General features: G+C 44.6%; 1 protein-coding gene across 1 annotated transcript in view; it reads left to right on the top strand.

Moving 5' to 3' along the window:
- Positions 1 to 26,825, top strand: part of NAALADL2 (N-acetylated alpha-linked acidic dipeptidase like 2) — a 1,269,517-nt gene that overhangs the window by 923,867 nt on the left and 318,825 nt on the right. The window contains exon 8 of the mRNA XM_077290507.1: positions 23,356 to 23,561. Coding sequence (XP_077146622.1) covers positions 23,356 to 23,561 — 206 coding nt within the window. The remainder of the gene's footprint in view (positions 1 to 23,355; positions 23,562 to 26,825) is intronic.

Below are 26,825 nucleotides of genomic sequence, written 5' to 3'. Positions count from 1 at the left end.
AACTGGAACTTTGGCCCACATGGCGGATTATGCCTTACGTATCCTAAAAAGGGACACACGCATTACGAAAATGATGAACGATGACGATTACTGGTTGGCCTGCCTCCTTGATCCATGCTATAAAGGCAAATTGCAAAATATTATGCCACATGAGAACTTGGAACTAATATTAGCAACCAAACAATCAACTCTTGTTGACCGTTTGCTTCAGGCATTCCCAGCACACAGCGCACGTGATCGTTCTCACACGAGCTCCAGGGGGCAGCAGACTAGGAGTGTTAGGGGTGCACACATCAGAAGTGGCGTTGGACAGAGGGGTTTTCTGACCAGGTTGTGGAGTGATTTTGCTATGACCGCAGACAGGACAGGTACTGCTGCATCAATTGAAAGTGACAGGAGACAACATTTGTCCAGTATGGTTACTAACTATTTTTCATCCCTTATCGATGTTCTCCCTCAACCGTCATTCCCATTTGATTACTGGGCCTCCAAATTAGACACCTGGCCAGAATTGGCAGAATATGCATTGCAGGAGCTTGCTTGCCCGGCAGCAAGTGTCCTATCAGAAAGAGTATTCAGTGCTGCAGGTTCAATATTAACCGAAAAAAGGACTCGTCTGGCTACCCAAAATGTTGACGATCTAACATTCATTAAAATGAACCACAACTGGATTTCGAAATCTTTTGCCCCACCTTGCCCGGCCGACACCTAGCTTTCCTATGAAAAGCTCTTGCCTGTGAATTACTTTTCTAATGTCTAATTTGCTGCAGCTGATTGTACAGCATACGACATGTTTACACCTCCCTAAATGGCAAAACTCCCCACACGGGGCCGTGGTATCGCGACTTGGCGCAAGCACCCGTGAGACTGCTGTTTGTCTGAAGAGGTGGGTGTGCTCGCTTTTGGTTGACGGCATTGCTACTGGGTCCCTCATAGTACAATGTAGTGTCTCTGGCGGTGGTGGTGCGCACCCAACGTCAGACACACCGTTGTAACATGAGGGGCCCTGGGGCGGTCCCGCCGGCCTCAAGAGAGTTCCCCGCTACCCCAGCTCAAAATGTGCTCTACCACGTGCAAAATTATGTCGCACAGCTCCACCAATCTTTAGTCTATTCGCTGACATCATTCAATGTCTGGCACTGACAATACAAATTTGTAGACATCTATGATGCAACTTAAAGTAGTCTGTGTCTGTGTCCTATATTGGCACCATTAAATAGTTACTGCCAAATTACAATGTCAGAAACTCAGTAGATGAGCCCACCCCTGTACCTAAGTATGCCACCTTTTTTTTTGTTTTGGTTGTTTTGCGAGACATTAACATCTATTTATATTTTGGGAGTACTGGGACAGACACTCCTTGCACTACTCCTCCACTCACCACCAAGCTGCCTGTGTATCCATGTAACCGCTGTAAAACTGCCATGAGCCTATTGTTTGTTATTTTAGGCCTTTGATAGCCTGTCTGCGGTCCCTACTTTAAATACTCCTCCACTCATCACCAGCTGCCTGCCCGTGTATCCATGTAACCGCTGTAAAACTGCCATGAGCCTATTGTTTGTTATTTTAGGCCTTTGATAGCCTGTCTGCGGTCCCTACTTTAAATACTCCTCCACTCACCACCAAGCTGCCTGCCCATGTATCCATGTAACCGCTGTAAAACTGCCATGAGCCTATTGTTTGTTATTTTAGGCCTTTGATAGCCTGTCTGCGGTCCCTACTTTAAATACTCCTCCACTCACCACCAAGCTGCCTGCCCGTGTATCCATGTAACCGCTGTAAAACTGCCATGAGCCTATTGTTTGTTATTTTAGGCCTTTGATAGCCTGTCTGCGGTCCCTACTTTAAATACTCCTCCACTCATCACCAGCTGCCTGCCCGTGTATCCATGTAACCGCTGTAAAACTGCCATGAGCCTATTGTTTGTTATTTTAGGCCTTTGATAGCCTGTCTGCGGTCCCTACTTTAAATACTCCTCCACTCACCACCAAGCTGCCTGCCCGTGTATCCATGTAACCGCTGTAAAACTGCCATGAGCCTATTGTTTGTTATTTTAGGCCTTTGATAGCCTGTCTGCGGTCCCTACTTTAAATACTCCTCCACTCACCACCAAGCTGCCTGCCCGTGTATCCATGTAACCGCTGTAAAACTGCCATGAGCCTATTGTTTGTTATTTTAGGCCTTCGAAGCCTGTCTGCGGTCCCTCCTTGCACTAGGCCTCCACTGACCAGACCACTGCTGCCCGTGTACCCCTGGAACCAATTTTAAAGTGCCTACAGCCAGCCAATTTTATTGTGTTGGGCCTTCGAAGCCTGTCTGCGGTCCCTCCTTCCAATAGGCCTACACTGACAAAGGTACACCTGACAACAGACACATGGACCTGTAGGCATGGCCACGGAAAGTTACGTGTCCTTTGTGGCTCAATGGGTTAATGTATTGGATGCATGGTCCACACAGGGGACAGCCTGCTAAGTCTGTATGCAGTCCCTAATTCAAGTTGTCCTCAACTGAATAAAGCTGAGCTTCTACCTTCTGGCTCTCATTAAGTGTTTTTTAAAAAACAAAATGGTGGTTAGGGCCTACTAACGGCTTCTGCCCCTCCCTGGTGTTGCCCTCAACTGAATAAAGCTGAGCTTCTACCTTCCGGCTCTGATTAACTGCTGTTTTTAAACACATTGCTGGTTCCGGCCTACTAACGGTGTCTGCCCCTGCCTGGTGTTGCCCTCAACTGAATAAAGCTGAGCTTCAACCTTCTGGCTCTCATTAAGTGTTTTTTAAAAAACAAAATGGTGGTTAGGGCCTACTAACGGTGTCTGCCCCTCCCTGGTGTTGCCCTCAACTGAATAAAGCTGAGCTTCAACCTTCTGGCTCTCATTAAGTGTTTTTTAAAAAACAAAATGGTGGTTAGGGCCTACTAACGGCTTCTGCCCCTCCCTGGTGTTGCCCTCAACTGAATAAAGCTGAGCTTCTACCTTCCGGCTCTGATTAACTGCTGTTTTTAAACACATTGCTGGTTCCGGCCTACTAACGGTGTCTGCCCCTCCCTGGTGTTGCCCTCAACTGAATAAAGCTGAGCTTCTACCTTCCGGTTCTGATTAACTGCTGTTTTTAAACACATTGCTGGTTCCGGCCTACTAACGGTGTCTGCCCCTGCCTGGTGTTGCCCTCAACTGAATAAAGCTGAGCTTCAACCTTCTGGCTCTCATTAAGTGTTTTTTAAAAAACAAAATGGTGGTTAGGGCCTACTAACGGTGTCTGCCCCTCCCTGGTGTTGCCCTCAACTGAATAAAGCTGAGCTTCAACCTTCTGGCTCTCATTAAGTGTTTTTTAAAAAACAAAATGGTGGTTAGGGCCTACTAACGGCTTCTGCCCCTCCCTGGTGTTGCCCTCAACTGAATAAAGCTGAGCTTCTACCTTCCGGCTCTGATTAACTGCTGTTTTTAAACACATTGCTGGTTCCGGCCTACTAACGGTGTCTGCCCCTCCCTGGTGTTGCCCTCAACTGAATAAAGCTGAGCTTCTACCTTCCGGCTCTGATTAACTGCTGTTTTTAAACACATTGCTGGTTCCGGCCTACTAACGGTGTCTGCCCCTGCCTGGTGTTGCCCTCAACTGAATAAAGCTGAGCTTCAACCTTCTGGCTCTCATTAAGTGTTTTTTAAAAAACAAAATGGTGGTTAGGGCCTACTAACGGTGTCTGCCCCTCCCTGGTGTTGCCCTCAACTGAATAACGCTGAGCTTCAACCTTCTGGCTCTCATTAAGTGTTTTTTAAAAAACAAAATGGTGGTTAGGGCCTACTAACGGCTTCTGCCCCTCCCTGGTGTTGCCCTCAACTGAATAAAGCTGAGCTTCTACCTTCCGGCTCTGATTAACTGCTGTTTTTAAACACATTGCTGGTTCCGGCCTACTAACGGTGTCTGCCCCTCCCTGGTGTTGCCCTCAACTGAATAAAGCTGAGCTTCTACCTTCCGGCTCTGATTAACTGCTGTTCTTAAACACATTGCTGGTTCCGGCCTACTAACGGTGTCTGCCCCTGCCTGGTGTTGCCCTCAACTGAATAAAGCTGAGCTTCAACCTTCTGGCTCTCATTAAGTGTTTTTTAAAAAACAAAATGGTGGTTAGGGCCTACTAACGGTGTCTGCCCCTCCCTGGTGTTGCCCTCAACTGAATAAAGCTGAGCTTCAACCTTCTGGCTCTCATTAAGTGTTTTTTAAAAAACAAAATGGTGGTTAGGGCCTACTAACGGCTTCTGCCCCTCCCTGGTGTTGCCCTTAACTGAATAAAGCTGAGCTTCTACCTTCCGGCTCTGATTAACTGCTGTTTTTAAACACATTGCTGGTTCCGGCCTACTAACCGTGTCTGCCCCTCCCTGGTGTTGCCCTCAACTGAATAAAGCTGAGCTTCTACCTTCCGGCTCTGATTAACTGCTGTTTTTAAACACATTGCTGGTTCCGGCCTACTAACGGTGTCTGCCCCTCCCTGGTGTTGCCCTCAACTGAATAAAGCTGAGCTTCTACCTTCCGGCTCTGATTAACTGCTGTTTTTAAACACATTGCTGGTTCCGGCCTACTAACGGTGTCTGCCCCTGCCTGGTGTTGCCCTCAACTGAATAAAGCTGAGCTTCAACCTTCTGGCTCTCATTAAGTGTTTTTTAAAAAACAAAATGGTGGTTAGGGCCTACTAACGGCTTCTGCCCCTCCCTGGTGTTGCCCTCAACTGAATAAAGCTGAGCTTCTACCTTCCGGCTCTGATTAACTGCTGTTTTTAAACACATTGCTGGTTCCGGCCTACTAACGGTGTCTGCCCCTGCCTGGTGTTGCCCTCAACTGAATAAAGCTGAGCTTCAACCTTCTGGCTCTCATTAAGTGTTTTTTAAAAAACAAAATGGTGGTTAGGGCCTACTAACGGCTTCTGCCCCTCCCTGGTGTTGCCCTCAACTGAATAAAGCTGAGCTTCTACCTTCCGGCTCTGATTAACTGCTGTTTTTAAACACATTGCTGGTTCCGGCCTACTAATGGTGTCTGCCCCTGCCTGGTGTTGCCCTCAACTGAATAAAGCTGAGCTTCAACCTTCTGGCTCTCATTAAGTGTTTTTTAAAAAACAAAATGGTGGTTCCGGCCTACTAACGGTGTCTGCCCCTGCCTGGTGTTGCCCTCAACTGAATAAAGCTGAGCTTCAACCTTCTGGCTCTGATTAACTGCTGTTTTTAAACACATTGCTGGTTCCGGCCTACTAACGGTGTCTGCCCCTCCCTGGTGTTGCCCTCAACTGAATAAAGCTGAGCTTCAACCTTCTGGCTCTCATTAAGTGTTTTTTAAAAAACAAAATGGTGGTTAGGGCCTACTAACGGTGTCTGCCCCTCCCTGGTGTTACCCTCAACTGAATAAAGCTGAGCTTCAACCTTCTGGCTCTCATTAAGTGTTTTTTAAAAAACAAAATGGTGGTTAGGGCCTACTAACGGTGTCTGCCCCTCCCTGGTGTTGTCCTCAACTGAATAAAGCTGAGCTTCTACCTTCCGGCTCTGATTAACTGCTGTTTTTAAACACATTGCTGGTTCCGGCCTACTAACGGTGTCTGCCCCTCCCTGGTGTTGCCCTCAACTGAATAAAGCTGAGCTTCTACCTTCCGGCTCTGATTAACTGCTGTTTTTAAACACATTGCTGGTTCCGGCCTACTAACGGTGTCTGCCCCTGCCTGGTGTTGCCCTCAACTGAATAAAGCTGAGCTTCAACCTTCTGGCTCTCATTAAGTGTTTTTTTAAAAACAAAATGGTGGTTAGGGCCTACTAACGGTGTCTGCCCCTCCCTGGTGTTGCCCTCAACTGAATAAAGCTGAGCTTCAACCTTCTGGCTCTCATTAAGTGTTTTTTAAAAAACAAAATGGTGGTTAGGGCCTACTAACGGCTTCTGCCCCTCCCTGGTGTTGCCCTCAACTGAATAAAGCTGAGCTTCTACCTTCCGGCTCTGATTAACTGCTGTTTTTAAACACATTGCTGGTTCCGGCCTACTAACGGTGTCTGCCCCTCCCTGGTGTTGCCCTCAACTGAATAAAGCTGAGCTTCTACCTTCCGGCTCTGATTAACTGCTGTTTTTAAACACATTGCTGGTTCCGGCCTACTAACGGTGTCTGCCCCTGCCTGGTGTTGCCCTCAACTGAATAAAGCTGAGCTTCAACCTTCTGGCTCTCATTAAGTGTTTTTTAAAAAACAAAATGGTGGTTCCGGCCTACTAACGGTGTCTGCCCCTGCCTGGTGTTGCCCTCAACTGAATAAAGCTGAGCTTCAACCTTCTGGCTCTGATTAACTGCTGTTTTTAAACACATTGCTGGTTCCGGCCTACTAACGGTGTCTGCCCCTCCCTGGTGTTGCCCTCAACTGAATAAAGCTGAGCTTCAACCTTCTGGCTCTCATTAAGTGTTTTTTAAAAAACAAAATGGTGGTTAGGGCCTACTAACGGTGTCTGCCCCTCCCTGGTGTTGCCCTCAACTGAATAAAGCTGAGCTTCAACCTTCTGGCTCTCATTAAGTGTTTTTTAAAAAACAAAATGGTGGTTAGGGCCTACTAACGGTGTCTGCCCCTCCCTGGTGTTGTCCTCAACTGAATAAAGCTGAGCTTCCACATTCTGGCTTTCGGCCTATACTATCAGATATTAAACTGCATTTGGCCTACTAGTGTGGTTAGGCCCTTGAAACAGTGTCTGCTGCTCTTGGGTTTGCTACTCCACTGAACAAAGCAATGCCGCCTGTTTAGTCCTGTTACCAATTTTGATCTGCATTTAGCCTACTTTATTCTTTGGCCCTATATCTGTTTCCTCATCATCCTGCCCATTGCCCAGCCACTGCTAGATGAGTCTGCTGGTACATTGACCTAGACCACTACATTCCCCTTGTACTCTACACAGCCAGAATCTGACCCTGCTGAAAGTAAGGTTCCCCTTCCCGCATATTATACCACCTTACACAGGGACAAAGAGGAAGGTGCAGATGAAAGTGCAGGTTCCTTCATCAGGTGGGGGGGCATACTCGTTGGCGACGTTACTGGCACAGGGCCACTCAGAGTACGCAAAAGTGTCGCTGCTGGTGGGAGGCGCCCCCGCCATGCAAACACACCGCCGTACTTTGAGGGGCCCTGTGCCAGAGGCAATGCGAACGAGTGGGCCCCCCCTGCTTGCTCAGGATCACAGCACTTGCAACGTTGAAATACTTACCTCTCCCTGCTCCACCGCCATGACGTAGTCCATGTTTCCTGGGCCCACTAAAACCTTGAACCAGCCCTACCCCCACAACTTTTGCCAAATGACCCCCAATTTCCAGTGCCCAACTATTATTATAAAGTTAATTAAGATTGACAAGCTTCAGAAAACAAGAATGGATGTTTTTGGCAGTAAAATGTGCACTGTAGGTGTTTTCCTGGCCTCCACTCACTGCCGGCTATGCTTCCCCATTGACTTGCATTGGGTTTCGTGTTTCGGTCGATCCCCGACTTTTAGCGATAATCGGCCGACTTCACTCGACTCGACTCTGGACTAAATCGGGTTTCACAAAACCAGACTCGATCTTAAAAAAATGAAAGTCGCTCAACCCTAGTACACAGGCAGCATTGGTGTGGTCAGCGGAGAACTATTGCAAGGAGGGACCGCAGACAGACTTACTAGGCCTAAAATAAAAAAGTAGGCTCTATGCAGGTTTAAATTGGTTACAGGGTACACAGGCAGCATTGCTGTGGTCAGCGGAGAACAATTGGAAGGAGTGGCGCAGACTTACTAGGCCTAAAATTTAAAAGGAGGCTCTATGCAGGTTTAAATAGGTTACAGGGGTACACAGGCAGCATTGGTGTGGTCAGCGGAGGACGATTGCAAGGAGGGACCGCAGACAGACTTACTAGGCCTAAAATAAAAAAGTAGGCTCTATGCAGGTTTAAATTGGTTACAGGGGTACACAGGCAGCATTGTTATGGTCAGCGGAGGACGATAGCACCGAGGGGCAGACAGTAGGGCCAAAAAAGTAATCGGCAAAATACAGTTAAAAATAGGTTACAGGAGTACGCAGGCGGGCTTACCTTTTTTCAGTGGAGGACAACTGTAAGGAGTGTCTGACACAGTTAGTAGGCCAAAATAATAAAGTGAGGTTAATGTGTCTGGTGTTATGGACCTGGTGGTTAGGAGCACCCGAAATGACCTGATGGTTAAAATGGAAAAACCTGGGACAAGCTCTGAGGAAGTGGTAACTCTACTGACCGCAATCCCTAATCCTATCACACACACTAGAAATAGCCGTGGAGCGTACCTAACTCTCCCTAGACGCCTCTTCACAGCCTAAGAGCTAACTACCCCTAAAGATAGAAATAGCAGCCTACCTTGCCTCAGAGAAATTCCCCAAAGTAAAGGTAGCCCCCCACAAATATTGACTGTGAGTTAAGAGGAAGTAACGAACACAGGAATGAAACAGATTTTAGCAAAGGAGGCCGAATCTTCTCTAGACAGACAGAGGATAGGAAAGGGAACTATGCGGTCAGTATTAAAAACTACAAAAACCACGCAGAGTGTGCAAAAAGACCTCCACACCGACTCACGGTGTGGAGGTGCAGCTCTGCACCCCCAGAGCTTCCAGCTAGCAAGGAAATATCATAATAGCAGGCTGGACTGAAACATAGCATGTACTGAGAAATATATTCAAAAACCAATGAACAGCAAATGAACTAGCGAGGACTTAGCTTCTGCTGGAGTAGACAGGTCATCTGAGAAATCCAAGAGAGATCTGAACCAGTACTGAGACATTGACAGCTGGCATGAACTAACGACCTGGGCAGAATTAAATAGGGAAGCCCGCAGCAGCAATAAACGAGGGCAGCTGAGTAAGCCAACCTCAAAGATCAGTAGTTCCACTTAAAGCCACTAGAGGGTGTCCAAGGACAGAACTCACCAAAGTACCATTCACGACCACAGGAGGGAGCCCGAGAATGGAATTCACAACAGTCTGGCCAAAAAAAATTTCACAAATAAACAGGTGGCATAACTAGGTACAGGGGTGGGCTCCTCTGCTGACTTGCAGACAGTGGTAGTTGGTGCAAAGTATTAACTGGTGTAAATGTAGGACAGGGCCCCTGAATATTTTTACTAATAACAATCATGTCAAAAAATTGGTATTGGTAGTGCCATTGAAGGATTTAACAGCACAGACTACACAGTGGTGGAGCAGTGAGAGGTAATTTTGCAAGTGGTAGAGCACTGTTTGAGCTGGGGGGGAACACTCTCTTGTGGGCGGCGGTACTGGCCCAGGGCCCCTCTTGTTACGACGGTGTGTCTGACGTTGGGTGTGCACCACCACCGCCAGAGACACTCCTTTGTACTATGAGGGACCCTGTGCCAGTGCCGTCAGCCAAAAGTGGGCACACCCACCTGTTCAGCCAAACGGCACTCGCACAGGTGCTTGCGCCAAGTGGTGACCACAGACCCGTGGGGGGAGTCAGGCCATTTAGGGAGGTGTAAAAATTGCCTATGGTGGACATACAGAGGCTGCAAATGGAGAAATTGGAGCAGTCAGTAAGACGAGTCCAAAAGCAAGACCTTTTTACAGGAAAGCTAGGTGGTGTCAGCCGGGAAAGGTGGGGCAAAATAATTAGAAATCCATGATTGGTTCATTTTAATGAAGGTTAGATCATCAACATTTTGGGTAGCCAGACGAGTCCTTTTTTCGGTCAGTATTGAATCGGCAGCACTGAATACTCTTTCTGATTGCACACTAGCAGCTGGACAAGCAAGCTCCTGTAATGCATATTCTGCCAATTCAGGCCAGGTGTCTATTTTGGCTGCCCAGTAATCAAAGGGGAATGACATGTGAGGGAGAACATCGATAAGGGAGGAAAAATAGTTAGTAACCATACTGGACAAATGTTGTCTCTTGTCACTTTGAATTGATGCTGTCGTGTCTGCGGTCATTGCGAAATCACTCCACAACCTGGTCATAAAACCACTTCTGTCCAACACCACTTCTGGGTTTGTGCACCTCTAAAACCTCTGCCATGTTGCCCCCTGCAGCTCGTGTGAGAACCATCAGCACCGCTGTGTGCTGGGAATGCCTGAACCAAATGGTCTACATGAGTAGCTTGTTTGGTAGCCAATATTTGTTCAAGGTTCTCATGTGGCATGATATTTTGCAATTTCCCTTTATAGCGTGGATCCAGGAGGCAGGCCAACCAGTAATCGTCATCGGTCATCGGTCATCATTTTGATAATGTGGGGGTCCCTTTTTAGGATACGCAAGGAAAAATCCGCCATATGGGCCAATGTTCCAGGTGTCAATTCACTGCTTGTGCTGGGTTGAGGAGCACTTTCTGGCAAATCAACATCACTTGTCTCCCTCAAAAACTCTGTACCTGACCGTGCAACGCCACCAGTTTCTATTGCCCCCTGAGAAGCTTCCTCATCCCATAAATATTCACCCCCATCATCCTCCTCGTCCTCCTCCTCTTCGTCTGCCACCTCGTCCACAAGACTTCCCGGACCAGACAATGCCTGACTGTCATCAAGGCTTCCCTCGTCCTCAGCTGCAGAAGCCTGCTCCTTTATGTGCGTCAAACTTTGCATCAGCAGATGCATTAGGAGGATGTTCATGCTTATGATGGCGTCGTCTGCACTAACCAGGTGTGTGCATTCCTCAAAACACTGAAGGACTTGATACAGGTCTTGAAACTTCGACCACTGCACACCTGACAACTCCATGTCTGCCATCCAACTGCCTGCCCGTGTATGTGTATCCTCCCACAAATACATAACAGCACGCATCTGTTCGCACAGTCTCTGAAGCATGTGCAGTGTGGAGTTCCACCTTGTTGCAATGTCAATTATTAGGCGGTGCTGGGGAAGCTTTAAAGATTGCTGATGGTTCTGCATATGGCTAGAGTGTATGGGCGAACGGCGGATGTGCGAGCAAAGTCTTTGCACCTTCAGGAGCAGGGCGGGTAACCCCGGATAACTTTTCAGGAACCACTGCACCACCAGGTTCAAGGTGTGAGCCAGGCAAGGAATATGTTTCAGTTGTGAAAGGGCTATGGCAGCCACAAAAATTCCTTCCGTTATCACTGACTACCTGGCCTGCCTCAAGATGTACACTGCCCAGCCATGACTGAGTTTCTTGCTGCAAGAACTCAGACAGAACTTCCGTGGTGTGTCTGTTGTCGCCCAAACACTTCATTTCCAACACAGCCTGCTGACGCTTACCACTAGCTGTTCCATAATGGGACACCTAGTATGCAACACTGGCAGCTGGAGTGGTCGTGCGACTGCGGTCTGTGGACGAGCTCTCGCTTCTGCTGGAGGACGAGGAGGAGGAGGGGTGGTGAACGCCTACAGCCAACTGTTTCCTAGACCGTGGGCTAGGCAGAACTGTCCCACTATGGCTGTCCCCTGTGGACCCTGCATCCACCACATTAACCCAGTGTGCTGTGATGGACACGTAACGTCCCTGGCAATGCCTACTGGTCCATGCATCTGTTGTGAGGTGCACCTTTCGACTGACAGATTGCCTGAGTGCATGGACAATGCAGTCTTTCATATGTAGGTTGAGGGCTGAGATGGCTTTCCTCACAAAGAAGTGTCAACTGGGTAGGTCATAGCGTGGTACTGCGTAGGCCATCAGGGCTTTGAAAGCTTCGCTTTCAACCAACCGGTAGGGCATCATCTCTAACGAGATTAGTCTAGCAATGTGGGCATTCAAACCCTGTGTACGCGGATGAGAGGATGAGTACTTCCTTTACCTAATGAGAGTCTCTTGTAGGGTGAGCTGGACTGGAGAGCTGCATATGGTGGAACTAGCAGGGGTGGTGGTGGACATGGCAGACTGAAAGAGGGTTGGTGATGGTATTCTTGCTGTTGGCCTACATACAGTGTTTCCTACCAAGAACCTGGTGATTCCCTGACTGGTTCGGCCTTGCGACGATACCTCCACATTTGCTGCAGGTGGTGTCATAAACGGTGGGCTTACAGTGAGGGAAGGAATGTAGTGTTGCTGACTAGCTTCATTGTGAGTGGGTGCAACAACGTTACGGGACGTTTGGTAGGTAGTCCAGGCTTGCAAGTGCATGGTGGTTAAATGTCTATGCATGCAACTTGTATTTACATTTTTTACATTCTGACCTCTGCTAAAGGTCCTTGAGCATTTCTTACAGATCACTTTGCACTGATCATACGGATCTTGGTTAAAAAATTGCCAGACTGCACTCTTCCTACTGTCAAATACCTTTTCAGGCATTGCACACTGTTCTACTTTAACCGGATGGCCTCGCTGTCATACAACTGTTTTTGGTTTGGACACATGTTTTTGGCCAGATATGGGCCTGGCAGATGAAAGCTGTTGCAATGTTGATGCCTGCTGCGGCTCCTCCTCCTCCATTTCAGAGCTACTGCCACCGGCACCCTGTTCCCCCAATTGCTGCCAATCAGGGTCAACAACTGGGTCATCTATCACCTCCTCTTTTATTTCCTGTGCACCTTCCTCTGTGTCACCGTGTAAGCTATAGCATTTGGGACGGAGCACCATAGTCTCATCAGGGTCAGATTCTGGCTCAGTACACTGCGAGGGCAATGTTGGGATATGAGTCAATGGAACAGCATAATAATCTAGCTGTGGCTGTGCATCTGTGCACTCCATGTCCGATTCATCTTGTAATGGGCATGGCCTGTTAACAATTTCCCTTTCTAACCCAGGCACGGTATGTGTAAAGAGCTCCATGGAGTAACCTGTTGTGTCGCCTGACGCATCCTTCACTGTTGTTCTGGGTGAAGGACACAAGGAAGCGACTTGTTCCTGACCGGGAGCATCCACTGATGATGCGCTGCTTTTAAATTTTGCACTTTCCGCAGAGGAGGCGAAAGAGCTAGAGGCAGAGTCAGCAAGGAAAGCCAAATCTTTTTCCTGCTGCTCCGGCTTTAAAAGCGGTTTTCCTACTCCCAGAAAAGGGAGCATTCAAGTCCTTGTGTAGCCAGACGAAGACGCTGGCTCAACAACTCGAGACTTAGGTGCTATATTGCTTTTCCCACAACCAGCTGATGCTCCACGACCACCACCACTAGCATCATTACCAGCTGGCAATGACCGCCCACGGCCACGACCTCTTCCACCAGACTTCCTCATTCTTGGAAAACTGTAACCAAACTAACAACCATTATATGGTACTGTAAAACAAGGTAGAAGGTGTACGCAAACTTGTTGTGAATTAAAATCTCCCTTTATAGGTGTGGGTGACTGCTGGGAAAATCAGGCCCTCTGTATTACACCACACAGTTTGAGTGGCAGAAAGTGGCTTGCATATATGCCACAAACAGGACTGAAGCAGATGCACTCAGTGACAGTATAAATCTCCCTTTTTATGTGTGGGAGAATGCAGAAAAAATCAGGCCCACTGTATTACACTACACAGTTTCAGTGGCAGACAGTGGCTTGCAGATATGCCACAAACAGGACTGATGCAGATGTACTTTGTGGCAGTATTAATCTCCCTTTTAATTTGTGGGAGACAGCAGAAAAAATCAGGCCCACTGTATTACACTACACAGTTTCAGTGGCAGACAGTGGCTGCCACAATCAGGACTGACACAGATGTACTCAGTGACAGTATAAATCTCCCTTTTTATGTGTGGGAGACAGCAGAATAAATCAGGCCCACTGTATTACACCACACTGTTTGAGTGACAGAAAGTGGCTGACAGATATGCCACAAACAGGACTGATGCAGATGCACTCAGTGGCAGTATAAATCTCCCTTTTTATGTGTGGGAGACAGCAGAAAAAAAATCAGGCTTACTGTATTACACTACACAGTTTCAGTGGCAGACAGCGGCTGGCAGATATGCCACAAGCAGGACTGATGCAGATGCTCTCAGTGGCTGTATAAATCTCCCTTTTTATGTGTGGGAGACAGCAGAAAAAATCAGGCCCACTGTATTACACCACACAGTTTGAGTGACAGAAAGTGGCTGACAGATATGCCACAAACAGGACTGACCCAGATGCACTCAGTGGCAGTATAAATCTCCCTTTTTATGTGTGGGAGACAGCAGAAAAAATAAGGCCCACTGTATTACACTACACAGTTTCAGTGGCAGACAGTGGCTGGCAGATATGCCACAAACAGGACTGACGCAGATGCACTCAGTGGCTGTAAAAATATCCCTTTTTATGTGTGAGAGAATGCAGAAAAATTCAGGCCCACTGTATTACACCACACAGTTTGAGTGGCTGAAAGTGGCTGACAGATATGCCACAAACAGAACTGACGCAGATGCACTCAGTGGCAGTATAAATCTCCCTTTTTATGTGTGGGAGAATGCAGGAAAAATCAGGCCCACTGTATTACACTACACAGTTTCAGTGGCAGACAGTGGCTGGCAGATATATTAAAAAAAAAAGGGACTGCACTACTATAACAATCTCCCTACAATGATCTCAGTCAGGACAAGTATGGCAGCCATCAATAAAAAGGACTGGTGCACACAAAAGTGTGGACAAATAAACAAGATAACTATGCAGAAAGGAAAGAGCAGCAGGATTTTTGCTTTTAAAAAAGCAGTTGGTTTGCACAGCGGCGTACACACAGCAATGCAGCTATCAGGGAGCCTTATAAGCTGCAGAGCTGATGCACAGAAATCTAGCCTCCACTGTCCTTGCAAAGAAAAGGTGGTGTTGGACAGTGGAAATCGCTACAGCATAAGCGGTTTTGGGGTTAATATTTCCTCCCTAACAATATCCCTGCTTCTGACGAAGCGGCAGCAACCTCTCCCTATGCTCATTTTGGCAGCAGTAAGGCTGGTTTCACACTTGCGTTTTTATCTGCATGCGTTTTTAAAAAAAACGCATGTGTGAAAAAATGCATGTAAACGCGGTAAAACGCATGCGTTTTTTAGACGCATGCGTTTTTATAGAAAAAAAAAGAAAACACAAGAAAACACAAGAAAACACAAGAAAACACAAGAAAACACAAGAAAACACAAGAAAACACAAGAAAAAACAAGAAAACCTTAACCCTACCCCTAACCCTAAACGTGACTGAAATACGTGGCACTGAAATACGTGGCACTTAAATACGTGATACGTGGCACTGAAATACGTGATATGTGGCACTTAAATACGTGGCACTGAAACACGTGGCACTGAAATACGTGATACGTGGCACTTAAATACGTGGCACTGAAACACGTGGCACTGAAATACGTGATATGTGGCACTTAAATACGTGGCACTGAAATATGTGGCACTTAAATACGTGATACGTGGCACTTAAATACGTGGCACTATGACTGTCAGAAAATGTTCATTAAACGGTTAGGGGTGAGGTTAGCGGTAGAGTTAGGGTTAGGGTTTGGAACCCTTTATCACCTTGATGGTGGTGGGTGGCTTTTCAGTGTGTTTTCTGTTTTTTTTCTATAAAAATGCATGCATTTTTAATGCAAACAAACGCATGTGCTTAAAAACGCATGCGTTTACATAGACAGCAATGCAAAAAAACGCCGCAAGAAAATACTACAGGTTGCAGTTTTGAAAATGAACGCATGCAGAAAAAAATGCATGCGTTTCAAAACGCGACCAAACGCGTACAAAAAAACCGCATGCGTTTTCAATGTTAAATATAGGGAAAAAACGCTTGCGTTTTTTTGTGCAAAAAACGCTGCAGACAAAAATGCAAGTGTGAAACCACCCTAAGATGGCGGTCGGCATGCATGCCCCTTTATATCCCCTGTGTCGCCGCTGAAAGCAAGCTAATCACTGTAATGCCCTTCTCTAAGATGGTGGGGACTGAGACCTATGTCATCACGCTGCCCACACTCTGCGTCCACCTTCATTGGCTGAGAAATGGCGCTGAACGTGTCATATGTAACGCGACTTTGGCGCGAAGAATGCCGACCACGTGGCCGATCCCACACTGTGATCGGCTCGGGTTTCACGAAACCCGACTTTGCTGAAAGTCGGCGACTTCTGAAATTGACCGATCCGTTTCGCTCAACCCTATTTATCATCACTGCACTTCCAATACCGGCTTGAAATATCCACCCTGTCCGGAATAGTTGCGGACACCTGTCGGGCTTTGTGAAATGTACTCCGGGATGAGTTTATACTCCTACCCACCATCGACATGTGGCTTGAAATTGCGGAAAAATTCTGGAGTATGTGTGATTTCCCCAACTGTTTAGGAGCGGTGGATGGAAAGCACATCCGCATTATGAAACCTGCCAGAACAGGATCGGAGTATTTCAACTATAAAAAATATTTTTCTGCTGTGGTCATGGCAATAGCCGATGTGAACTGTCGCTTCATAACCATAGACATTGGAGCTTTTGGCCGTGGCAGTGATTCCCAGACTTTCAAGAACTCGGATATGGGCCGTCGTGTGTATGGCAAAAATTTCAATTTTCCCCCGCCACAACCTCTCCCCAACACTCAAGGTCCACAGATGCCGTTTGTTATGGTTGGGGATGAGGCCTTTCAGATGTGTGAAAACCTACTGAAGCCCTATTCCAGTCGGGACTTGAACCACACTAGAAGGATCTTTAACTACAGACAGACCAAGGCCTGAAGAATAGTTGAGTGTTCCTTTGGCATTCTGGTCTCTAAATGGCGCATTCTTGCATCAGCCATAAATCTAAAAGTGGAAACAGTCGACGAGGTGCTCAAAGCCTGTGTGGTTCTGCACAATTATATAATGGCTAAGGAGCAACCCAACATTAAACTGGATGAACCAGTTGCACACCCACTGCCCGATTTCCAGCATCACACGCTGTGGTCAACTTCAGCAGTTGGTCACATGTGGGACCAATTTGCTGCCTTTTTTGATTCAGATATTGGACGTGTGTCATGGCAGGACAATGTTGTGTAAATGTCCTGTTGTAATTCGATCTGTACCAGTAATTTTCTGCAATGATAATAATATTTCTCATTAATAAACTTTAGTTTTGGTTGTGTTGACCGTGTCTCCTATGCTTTTCCCCTACAAACCAAGGCTGTCCTAAAACTAGCAGTATTTGGTCTGTATTTAATATCAGTATTTGTATCCAAAACCAGGAGTGGGCGATAAAGGCAGAGGTGCTAGTTATTATGTTAATATCATAATTTACCTCTAATTGTTCCACTCCTTGTTTTGGCTTACAAATACTGATATAAAACACTGGCCACATACTGCTAGTGTTATGGCAGCCATGTTGATTTATTGGTAAGCTTGTTGACATCATTGCGTCCTGATTCTGTTCTGCTGTATCCAATGGACACAGACTGAAGAGACAATGACTGTCACGCTAAAGAGATCTATACTCATCAAGTCAGGTGTCAGAAATAATGAATTAATGATGCACATATAACAGCTTCATGAATTCACTATTTCTGACACCTGTGCAGGTGAGCATAGATATGCAGTGTTTGATCACAATCGTCCCTTCAATTTGTGTGTAATAGATTATGAACACAGAAGAGAAAATGGAGGTTATACAAGGCAGTTCTGTACTCACCAGGTCAGGTGTCCAAACTAATGAGTTTTTTGACACCTGACCTGTTCAGTAGAGTTCTGCACTGTATGTCCACCATTTTCTCTTCTGACTGCAACACTAGTCACAGACAAAGCAGAAAGAAGAGATTATGGAGATAATACAAGTATACATTTTTTGGCCCACCTCATATCTCTATACTAAAGACACACAAAACTGCAATTTTTTTTATAACTACTGGAGATATGATGTGGCCAAAAAATAAAGTGTTTCTTATTTGGTGCACGGTGTGTGTTGCCGGCGGCGGAAGACACAATAAACCAAACATAATTGTGGCAAATCAATTTTTTTTATTTTTTAACAACCCAAAAATATATTTATTGGCGCCGGCTTGGGGTAGAGTGATGTAAACGGGGGGTGTGAAGCACTGAGGCCTGGCTAACCGTGGACGACGCAGAGGTGGCAGGAGATGGGACAATGAAACTAGTAGGGTCTGGAAGTTCGGGGATGGGGCTTGACACATGACAGGCTTGAGACGCACTGGAAGGGTGAGACAAACCTGACATTGGGAGGTGAAGAGGGAGGAATACTAAGTCCTCTGTTATTTTTTTGTTTTTTGGGGGGTTTGCTGGGTTCTGGGAAGCCTTGGTGGGCTCATATGGTGTGGCATAGTGGTGGGTGACCAATCAGGGTCCGGTTGCACCATGCCAGAGTCCATAGTGCTCATTGAGTGTGCAGCCATGCCAGAGTCCATAGTGCTCGTAGAGCGTGCAGCCATGCCAGAGTCCATAGTGCTTGCAGAACTTGCAACCATGCTAGAGTCCATAGTGCTTGCAGAACTTGCAACCATGCCAGAGTCCATAGCGCTTGTAGAGCATAAGGCCATGCCACGGTCCTGCTGCATCGTGGTGGTGGCAGTATGCAAGGCCATGCCAGGGTCCTGCTGCATCATGGTGGTGGCAGTACGGAAGGCCATGCCAGGGTCCTACTGCATCGTGGTGTCAGTGGAGGAGGTCCAAGCAGGAGCAGCGGTTGTCATGGTGGTGGCGGTGGGATATTCAACTGCACTCGGCATGGTGGTGGTGCTGTAGTGGTGTCTGGCAGTGCTAGGAATTGAGGTGGTCATGCAGTGGTATGCAGCAGAGGTCGGCATTGAGGTTATTCGTGACAGTGAAGGCACAGGTGGATATGCCGACACTGTCTGCTGGAAATATCGACTCTGCTGCATAGCCTGCATGTAAGCAGCATTGCAGGAATGCATGACACTGAGCTGGAGATCAGGAGTAAGGTGTTCTGACATGCCCTGCTCAATTTGGTTAAAAAAATTATGTGCTGGCCTCTGGAGCTGGAGGTCGGCTTTCACTTGGTCAAGGCTTTTGGTGATCTCCTGGATACGTGCATTCAAGAGGTTATGTGAAATATCCATTCAGTCACCCAAAGCCTTGATTGCTTCGTGTAAAACCGAGCTCAAGTGCAAAAACTTAGGCATGAGTGACCTGTCCGATGCCATTTGCAGACGCCGGGAGGAGCCCCAAAAAAAGGGGCAGTGGAAGAGGACTGCAAAAGGGGAAGACCTGATGGACCAGCTCCCTGGTTTCCAGTTAGTGTAGAAGGCCCACTTGCTGCAGCGCTGCTGGATGGCTGGGACGGGTCCGTGGCTGTCGGATGAAGGACCGCTCCAGAACCTGGGCCAACAGTTGTGCTCCATGTGCTGTGTAAAAAGGAAAAAGAAAATTAATACCAAAAATTAACCAGATGCAAAATCCTGTGGAATAGAAAAATACAGATTATGGCAATACAATACAACCTAATGCACCTGATAAATTCTTACGTTCTCTGGGCAAGGACCGGTCTTAAAAATGCCAGAACTTAATAGTATTTGTATCTTCTGATCCTTGCTCCTGAACCACTGGGAACATGGCTCTCTTGACACAGGTCCTTGTTGAAGCGGTCCTTCATCGAACGCCAACGTGTTTTGACTTTGGCCACTGTTAAAAAAAACAATTCTGGTCAGAAATAGGACTTTTGGCTGTGCCCACACAACTGTGTGTGATGACAGAAACTCCTTAGAGTTTCTTACATCACACACAGTCGAGTGAGCACGGCCAAGGTCTCTGCTGCTTCACACTTCAGTGCAATACTTACCAAATGCATTTCAGACCCGAGTCGGGGCATTGTCCCAGCCATCCCACATCTATTTGGCCACCTCATTCCATAGGTGCCGGATCATGATGTTTGAGTGCAGTGGATCCTGGGTATCCCACAACGGGACTCGCTCCTAGACCAGGGAGATGAGGAGGTAATTTTCAATTAGGTCATCCTCCCGTTGTGGAACCTAAAAATTAAATAAAGTCATTAAAGTTTAGTGAATTAACATAAGGAAAAAAAAGAAAAAAGATGCTGAGAAATGGCATGAATAGGAAAGTCAACATACAAAAGGATTCCAGAAGAAAAAAGTTAAGAGATAGGAATGGAAAGAAAAGAAGATTCAAGAATATTACACTGAGGATACAGTAAACAGTCAGCCTTGTATACGTACCCGCTGCCGTCTTTCCACCCGACATTAAGTCCGCTGCTCCTGCTCAGTCTGTGCCACAGTTGAAGAAGAGCTCTAAAAAAATGAAAAATTCAAATTGTCACATGTGTAGATGTGACAGTGAATACTTACCAATCTGATGAGGCAAGTACTCACCTCACTGACATGCTCGACTTCCGACGGCCCAGGACAAAACTCTTCATCAGAAGAAGAAGACATTCTGATGCATGTAGAAAGAAAGAAATGCAAGAAATTAGGACATGTAGAGACAGAAAATAGAAAATAAAGGCATTGGCTAGGATATACTCACATTGTTCAGTGTCTTGTTTTTCTCCAAGATGTAGCATGTGTCTCGTCTGCTTCAGTGTCTGCTGAGTAGTGACCTGCAAATGTCCACTCCTTCCCTTTATCACCTTGTATGTGGGGGGTGGCTTATCAGTCTCTAGACATGTTTTTCTCTTTTGAAACGACGCATGCGTTCATATAGACAGCAATGCGTTTTTTTGCCGCAATCCATGCGCAATCGACTGCATGTGTTTCCAGGCGGCAAAATGACGCCTCTAAAAATTACTACATGTTGCATTTCTGCTCCAAGCCGCAAACGACGAAACGACGCAATATAGGAATACACAAGCGGATATATGCAGTAGAAACGCTGCGGACACAACCGCAAATGTGAAACCAGCCTAAATTGAGCTCATTTAAAGCAATAGGTCAAGGAAAGTAGTACAAAAGATAAAAAAAAAATTAAATAAGTGGGAGGAAAAAAATGTGAAAGTAAAGTGCAATTAAACAAATAACACTTATTAACATACACAAATTGTGTATAGTTGAACTAAGTCTTACGTAAGATTGTTAAGCGTTCTCAATAAAAGTGCTTTCTCCCCTCTGATGACTTATGACAATGTTTTTTGATAAATATGTGAAGCTTTGGTCTGAATGAATTTAGAAGTTGAACATGGGGTTTGATACATTACAAAAAAAATGCTTAACTCTGTTATTTTATTTTTAAACTTGTAAGAGGCAAATCAAACTTTATGGCTTAGTGTTAAATTACAAGGTTGTTCTTGTTGTTGTTGTTTACTTTTAGCAGCTAAAAGCAAAATAAAGACCCAAAAATGTGCATGTATTTTTCTTGTTGCAACTTGTAATTAAGTGCCAAAGAAGAAAAACTAAATTAAGCAATCATTGTTAAAAATATAAACTTTTTTTGTCTTAGAGAACTTCACTTTAAAGTTGTAGTAATGGGTAATTAATTAAAAAGCCAAATGCTAGAGCGTAGAGACATAACAGTAAACACATGTCAGAAGCTTTATTGCAAAGACATAATATAAAAAGGCAGGCAAATTCTATCAAGCTTGTTTATTACTATTGAGCTAGTGTGAATCTGCAGTAGTGTTATCTTTCTATTAGTATTTACAAGGAGTAAAAACCTTCTGCTCAAAGATTAAAAGTATCAACAGAATGATTAATTTGTCAATGATGAGATTATCAAGCAGCATAACTATACTGGGTGCATTTGCTGTAATAATACTTTAGAACATAAGGAGGTCCAGAAGGTCCCTTTCGCCAATAAGACAAGACAAGTTCTAATACAGACCCATTATTGTTTGAAGACTTTTTTATGGATTTTGCATTAGGTCTACAAGGTTCATGTTTTGCGACTGAAAAAATCATAGTGTTAAAGGGAAAAGTTATCACTGTTAGATTGTTATGGCCCACACCTGGTAACCCTACCAATCATCTAGTATTACTTCTGATAGTAAAAAATATAAACTGTGAACTGCAATGAACAGCAAAGATTTTTTCTTATGAGCAAAAAAAACTGATGAAACTATGATCAAACTCCAATGAAAATCTAATGACATGCTGATGAAAATCACGGATGAAACTGTCAATTTTTCTCATATGTAAAAAGAAATTACATCTGAATGAGACCTAAGCGTCAGGTACAAATTTATGACGTTTTTACATAATTTTATAAGAACTTTTCCACAATATTTTTTTTGTAATTTAAAACAAGTTAAGTCAGAGCAGAAAAAAAATAAAACTTTATAAATCAGAAAATACATTAGGACAGCATGGACATAAATATAATCCATATAAAGGTGCATCCAGATGAAGGAACACTATCAAAACTGCACGTCTTGATTTGTCCAGCAAGGTGCCTGTTTTTCACCTTCAAGTTCTATTCAAGATTTTTACTGATAAAACACGTCTGTTCACATGTCCAGTTAGTTTTACAGATTATGAAGGCAAAGTCTGTTTTTGATATAATTTATGGATAAAAATCAATCATAGAATTCTGCAAGTCCATGAAAATTAGGGCGAGCATACCTATGCTATAAGGGAGTAGGTAAGGGAAAACCACAGACTGTAAAACAGGTGTCTAAACATTTGGAACCCAGATCCTACTCTGCTGTTTCTGACACATAAAAAGCGAACTACAAGAGTTAGGTACTATCCTGATTAGGGTACACCTTGATGTGATAGGATTGCTTTTATTTTTTTTTAGCTAAACAATGTTAAATAAGTACCCTACATTATTTTCATGTGCTATTACTATTTATTTACTTATTACAGGGAATTTACTCATTTTTTCATTATCTTAGATTCTGATGGTAAAAACAGACACCCTGATCAAACAGTGATGAAATTCTGATCCAGCTCACTGATAAGAATCTGTCCATTTTTTTCATGCGCAAGAAAAAAATGGATGTCTGAATGGGACCTTACAAATTAGAGTGGCATGCTATGCCAATACTTGAGAGCATCATCTGTAATGTAGGAGATTGCCATGCATATATGCTTAAACTCAAATGTGTCACAATTTCTGGAAGTAGAATGCAACCATAGGGCTCTTAAGGCACCACTCTAGCATTATTTTTTTTATTGCAGTGCTTTAGTTGTGCTACTAATGTTAAGTCCCTGTCCCCAGTATTACTGGCCACAGTCTTTTGCTATCTGCACTGCTTTGGTCCATCTTCTGCAGTTTTTTACCTTTCGGATTGCCCCATTGTTTCCTGGGCAGTCAATAAATCACTAGTCAATGTAAATCTATGAGAACCAGACCGAGGATCTCATAGACTTACACTGTGCTCATTGTAAACTTTTTAGCACAACTGTAGATTAGTTGCACTACTACAGCATTGAAATAAACAAAAAAAAAACCAGTGGAATGGTGTGATAACAAAATAATATTTATTTGGAGTTGAGCACACCAGTACGCAATCATATCTTATCATTATCCAGCGAGCCGTAGCTTCACCTTGCGTCTTTGCCTTTCAACTGAGTCACATGTAGTATAATTCTTCTGGTGTTGAAATTTTAGTTATATATCTTATTTCCTTCAGACAGGTACATCATTCTTGGTAGCCCTCATGCTGATTTGCATGGACGAAGTACTCCAGGGTGGGCCAGTGGTACAGCTATCTTGACTTCTATTATCAGCTCTATAATTGGAAAAGTGAAGACTGGATGGCGACCCCACAGAACTATTATTTTCTGCTCATGGGGAGGAAATCCATTTGGCAACTTTGGTTCTTATAAATGGGGACAGGTAAAAGAAAGACTAATGATTAAGCACAATCCATGTGAGCTGGACAAAAAAATGTACTAAACATTTGGTTTAGAATAAGTCACAACTTTTAGGCGCAACTCTTAGTGCAACTAAATGCTTAACGACTTTTAGAGCCTTCATGAAAGTTTCTCCCAGCTCTGCTGAAATGAGTCATGCCAAGAGCAGAATATGGGTATGGAGACCAATGCTGGTGAAATTCCTGATGAGCAGCAATATTCTGTATGCCTCAAATCCAACTTCATTAGGAACTGTAGTATGATTTGTGGCGAGGCGCACACCAAAGTGCATGCCATTTGTTCGGCACTCTTGCTTCACGAAGAGGAGTTTGCCTCTTCATGAATCTGAAGTGTCTGACTTCTGCATGACCCTTGATCAAGACCCATGTGGACATCGCAAGTCTTGATTAATCAAGTCCATAATTTTTATATATGTTTATTTATATATCCTTTTGTTAAAAACTAAAGTCTTCATGGATTTCAGTTTAAGTTTACTAACTGACATAATTTGAATACCTAATAATGCCCTCATGTTTTCAGTCTAGTCTTTTCCTGCTCTGCATCTTAATCCTGAAGTCATTCTTATTATTCAGAGATGCAGATTTCTTCTGTAGTTGGCTTAGTAACTTCCACATTACCTCAATTGTTGTGTAATATAGGCCACAATTTAACAATTATCATTCTTACCACATACCTACTGGATTACTACACTTAGTGACAATGGGTGTATTATTATTCACATTTAGTTCAAAATTTGTAAAAAGAATATTTAAAAAAATGCATCTGTATTTATGTATGTGTGTCTATATAGTAGAGGTTCACTCTCTCTGGTAGACACAGACAAGGCAGTTTTGGTCCAAACACATGCAGTTTCTATTGATTTCTACAGGCTGCACAGCATCAAAACAAACTTATAAACATAAATTCCCAGCCTTGTCTAGGCATTAACTAAACAGAACAGACCCTGGCTACTCATTCATGGCTGAACTAGCCCCAGCTTTGTAAAACAAAACAGTTATTGTTCATAGAAATCACTCATACTTGCTCTTCTCTGCATAGGGACTGTGCAGATTCTTCTCAGAGAGGGATTCTGGCCTCTACTACATCCAGGAGATTGACTGACTCCCCATTCTCTCCATTCAAATAGAATCCCTCGAATGTCCCTCAGCTGCAGCTCACATCTTTTCTGGTCACTCACCAGTAGCACACTCAACTCAGGAGGGAGTGTCAGTGTGACATTCCCTTAGAAGACTGCCACACAATAATTCTACTCTCCCCAAGTTCGGTCCTCACGAGCCACCAACAGGTCACGTTTTCAGTATTTCCTTAGTATTGCACAGGTGATAATTGCATCACCTGCACAGGCAATAATTCCATCACCTGTGCAATACTAACGAAATCCTGAAAACATGACCTGTTGGTGGCTTTTGAGGACCGGAGTTGGGGAACACTGTCCTACAGGTTTATCTAAATAAGAAACTATAGAGCTGGGATCTAACTCAGTGCTACCTAACTTTGGTACAATATGTGTATATACAGCTCTTGCAAAAATGAAGAGACCACTGCAAAATGTTCAGTTTGTCTGATTTTATAGGTATATTTTTGAGTAAAATGTAAATTGTTCTTTTATTCTATAAACTTCTGACAACATGTCTCCAAATTTCCAAGCAATGAGTTTAGTATTTTTTTCTGACAATGAAAAATAGTCAAAATAAAAAAAACATTGCTTTCAGACCTCAAATAATGCAAAGAAAACAAGTTCATAATCATTTAGAAACAACAATACTAATGATTTAACTCAGGAAGAGTTCAGAAATCAAAATTTTGTGGAATAGCCATGATTTTTAATCACAGCTTTCATGCGTCTTGGCATGCTTTCTTCCAGTCTTTCACACTGCTTCTGGCCCAACAATTTAAGCAGTTCTTCTTTGTTTGATGGCTTGTGGCTATCCATCATCCTCTTGATTACATTTCAGAGGTTGTCAATGGGGTTCAGGCCTGAAGATAGGACTGCACATCACAGGGTTTTGATGTTGTGGTCTCTTACTTTTTGTCAGAGCTGTATAAATCTAATATATAAAGCTGAATGTGTGTGTGTGTGTATGTATGTATGTATGTATGTATGTCCGGGATTGGCATCTGAACCGTAGCAGCTACAGCCACAAAATTTTGCACAGTCACACGTCTGGACCCCGAGAGCGTCATAGGCTATGTTGTGAGGTGAAATTTTAACCCCGCGCTTTCCAATTCACCAAACAATTTTGCCCCTATCTACATAATGGGGAAAAAGTGAAAGGAAAAGTGTTGGAGGCGTCGCAGCTACAGGCACAAAATTTTGCACAGTCACACGTCTGGACCCTGAGAGCGTCAAAGCTATATTGTGAGGTGAAATTTTAACCCCGCGCTTTCCAAGTCACCAAACAATTTTGCCCCTATCTACATAATGGGGAAAAAATGAAAGGAAAAGTGTTGGAGGCAAATTAACAGCTGCCAGATGTGAACAAGGGGGACTTAAAGAATGACAGCGATGGCACCAAAGAGTATATACTGTACAGTTGCTAAGGTGGGGCCCCAACATGGGATAATCACACCACCACGGGGATATGAACACACACACAAAATGCGCCACACACTACCACGTGCTCGAACACATATACCACCCTCAGTGCACATTTCACCACACATACACCAACCTCGCCACATAAAAGTAGAAACACAAAAGTCGCCGCTCAAAACTCGCCACGCGCAAAACTCTCCACATGCAAAACTCGCCACACGTGCAAAACTCGCCACACGCAAAACTTGCACACGCAGAAAAATTGCCACACGCAGAAAAATTGCCACATGCACAAAAGTTGCAACACATGCAAAAGTTGCCTCACACAAAACTTGCACATACTCAAAAGGCACCACACATAAAACTCGCCACGCGCAAAACTCGCCATGCGCAAAACTTGCTGCACACAACTTGCTACACTAACCTGTCACATGCAACTCGACACACAAAAAGTTGCTACACGCATGTCGCCACACAAAACTCATCTCACAAAAGTCCCTACATGCATGTCGCCACACGCAACTCAACACACACAACTTGACACACGAAACTCGCCCTAAAACACACACAAGTCTGGTATCCTTCAAAAATAAAAATCTGATTAATAAGCAGACAAACTACAAGAGCAACAAATGTACCATATAGGAATCCGGCAGCTGTCAGTCACATGACCAGTCTATTATGTGTATG

Source organism: Ranitomeya variabilis, chromosome 2, assembly GCF_051348905.1.
Source record: "Ranitomeya variabilis isolate aRanVar5 chromosome 2, aRanVar5.hap1, whole genome shotgun sequence".
NCBI lineage: Eukaryota > Metazoa > Chordata > Amphibia > Anura > Dendrobatidae > Ranitomeya > Ranitomeya variabilis.
The sequence above is the reverse complement of the archived record's forward strand: the minus strand, read 5'-3'. Positions and strand labels throughout refer to the sequence as shown.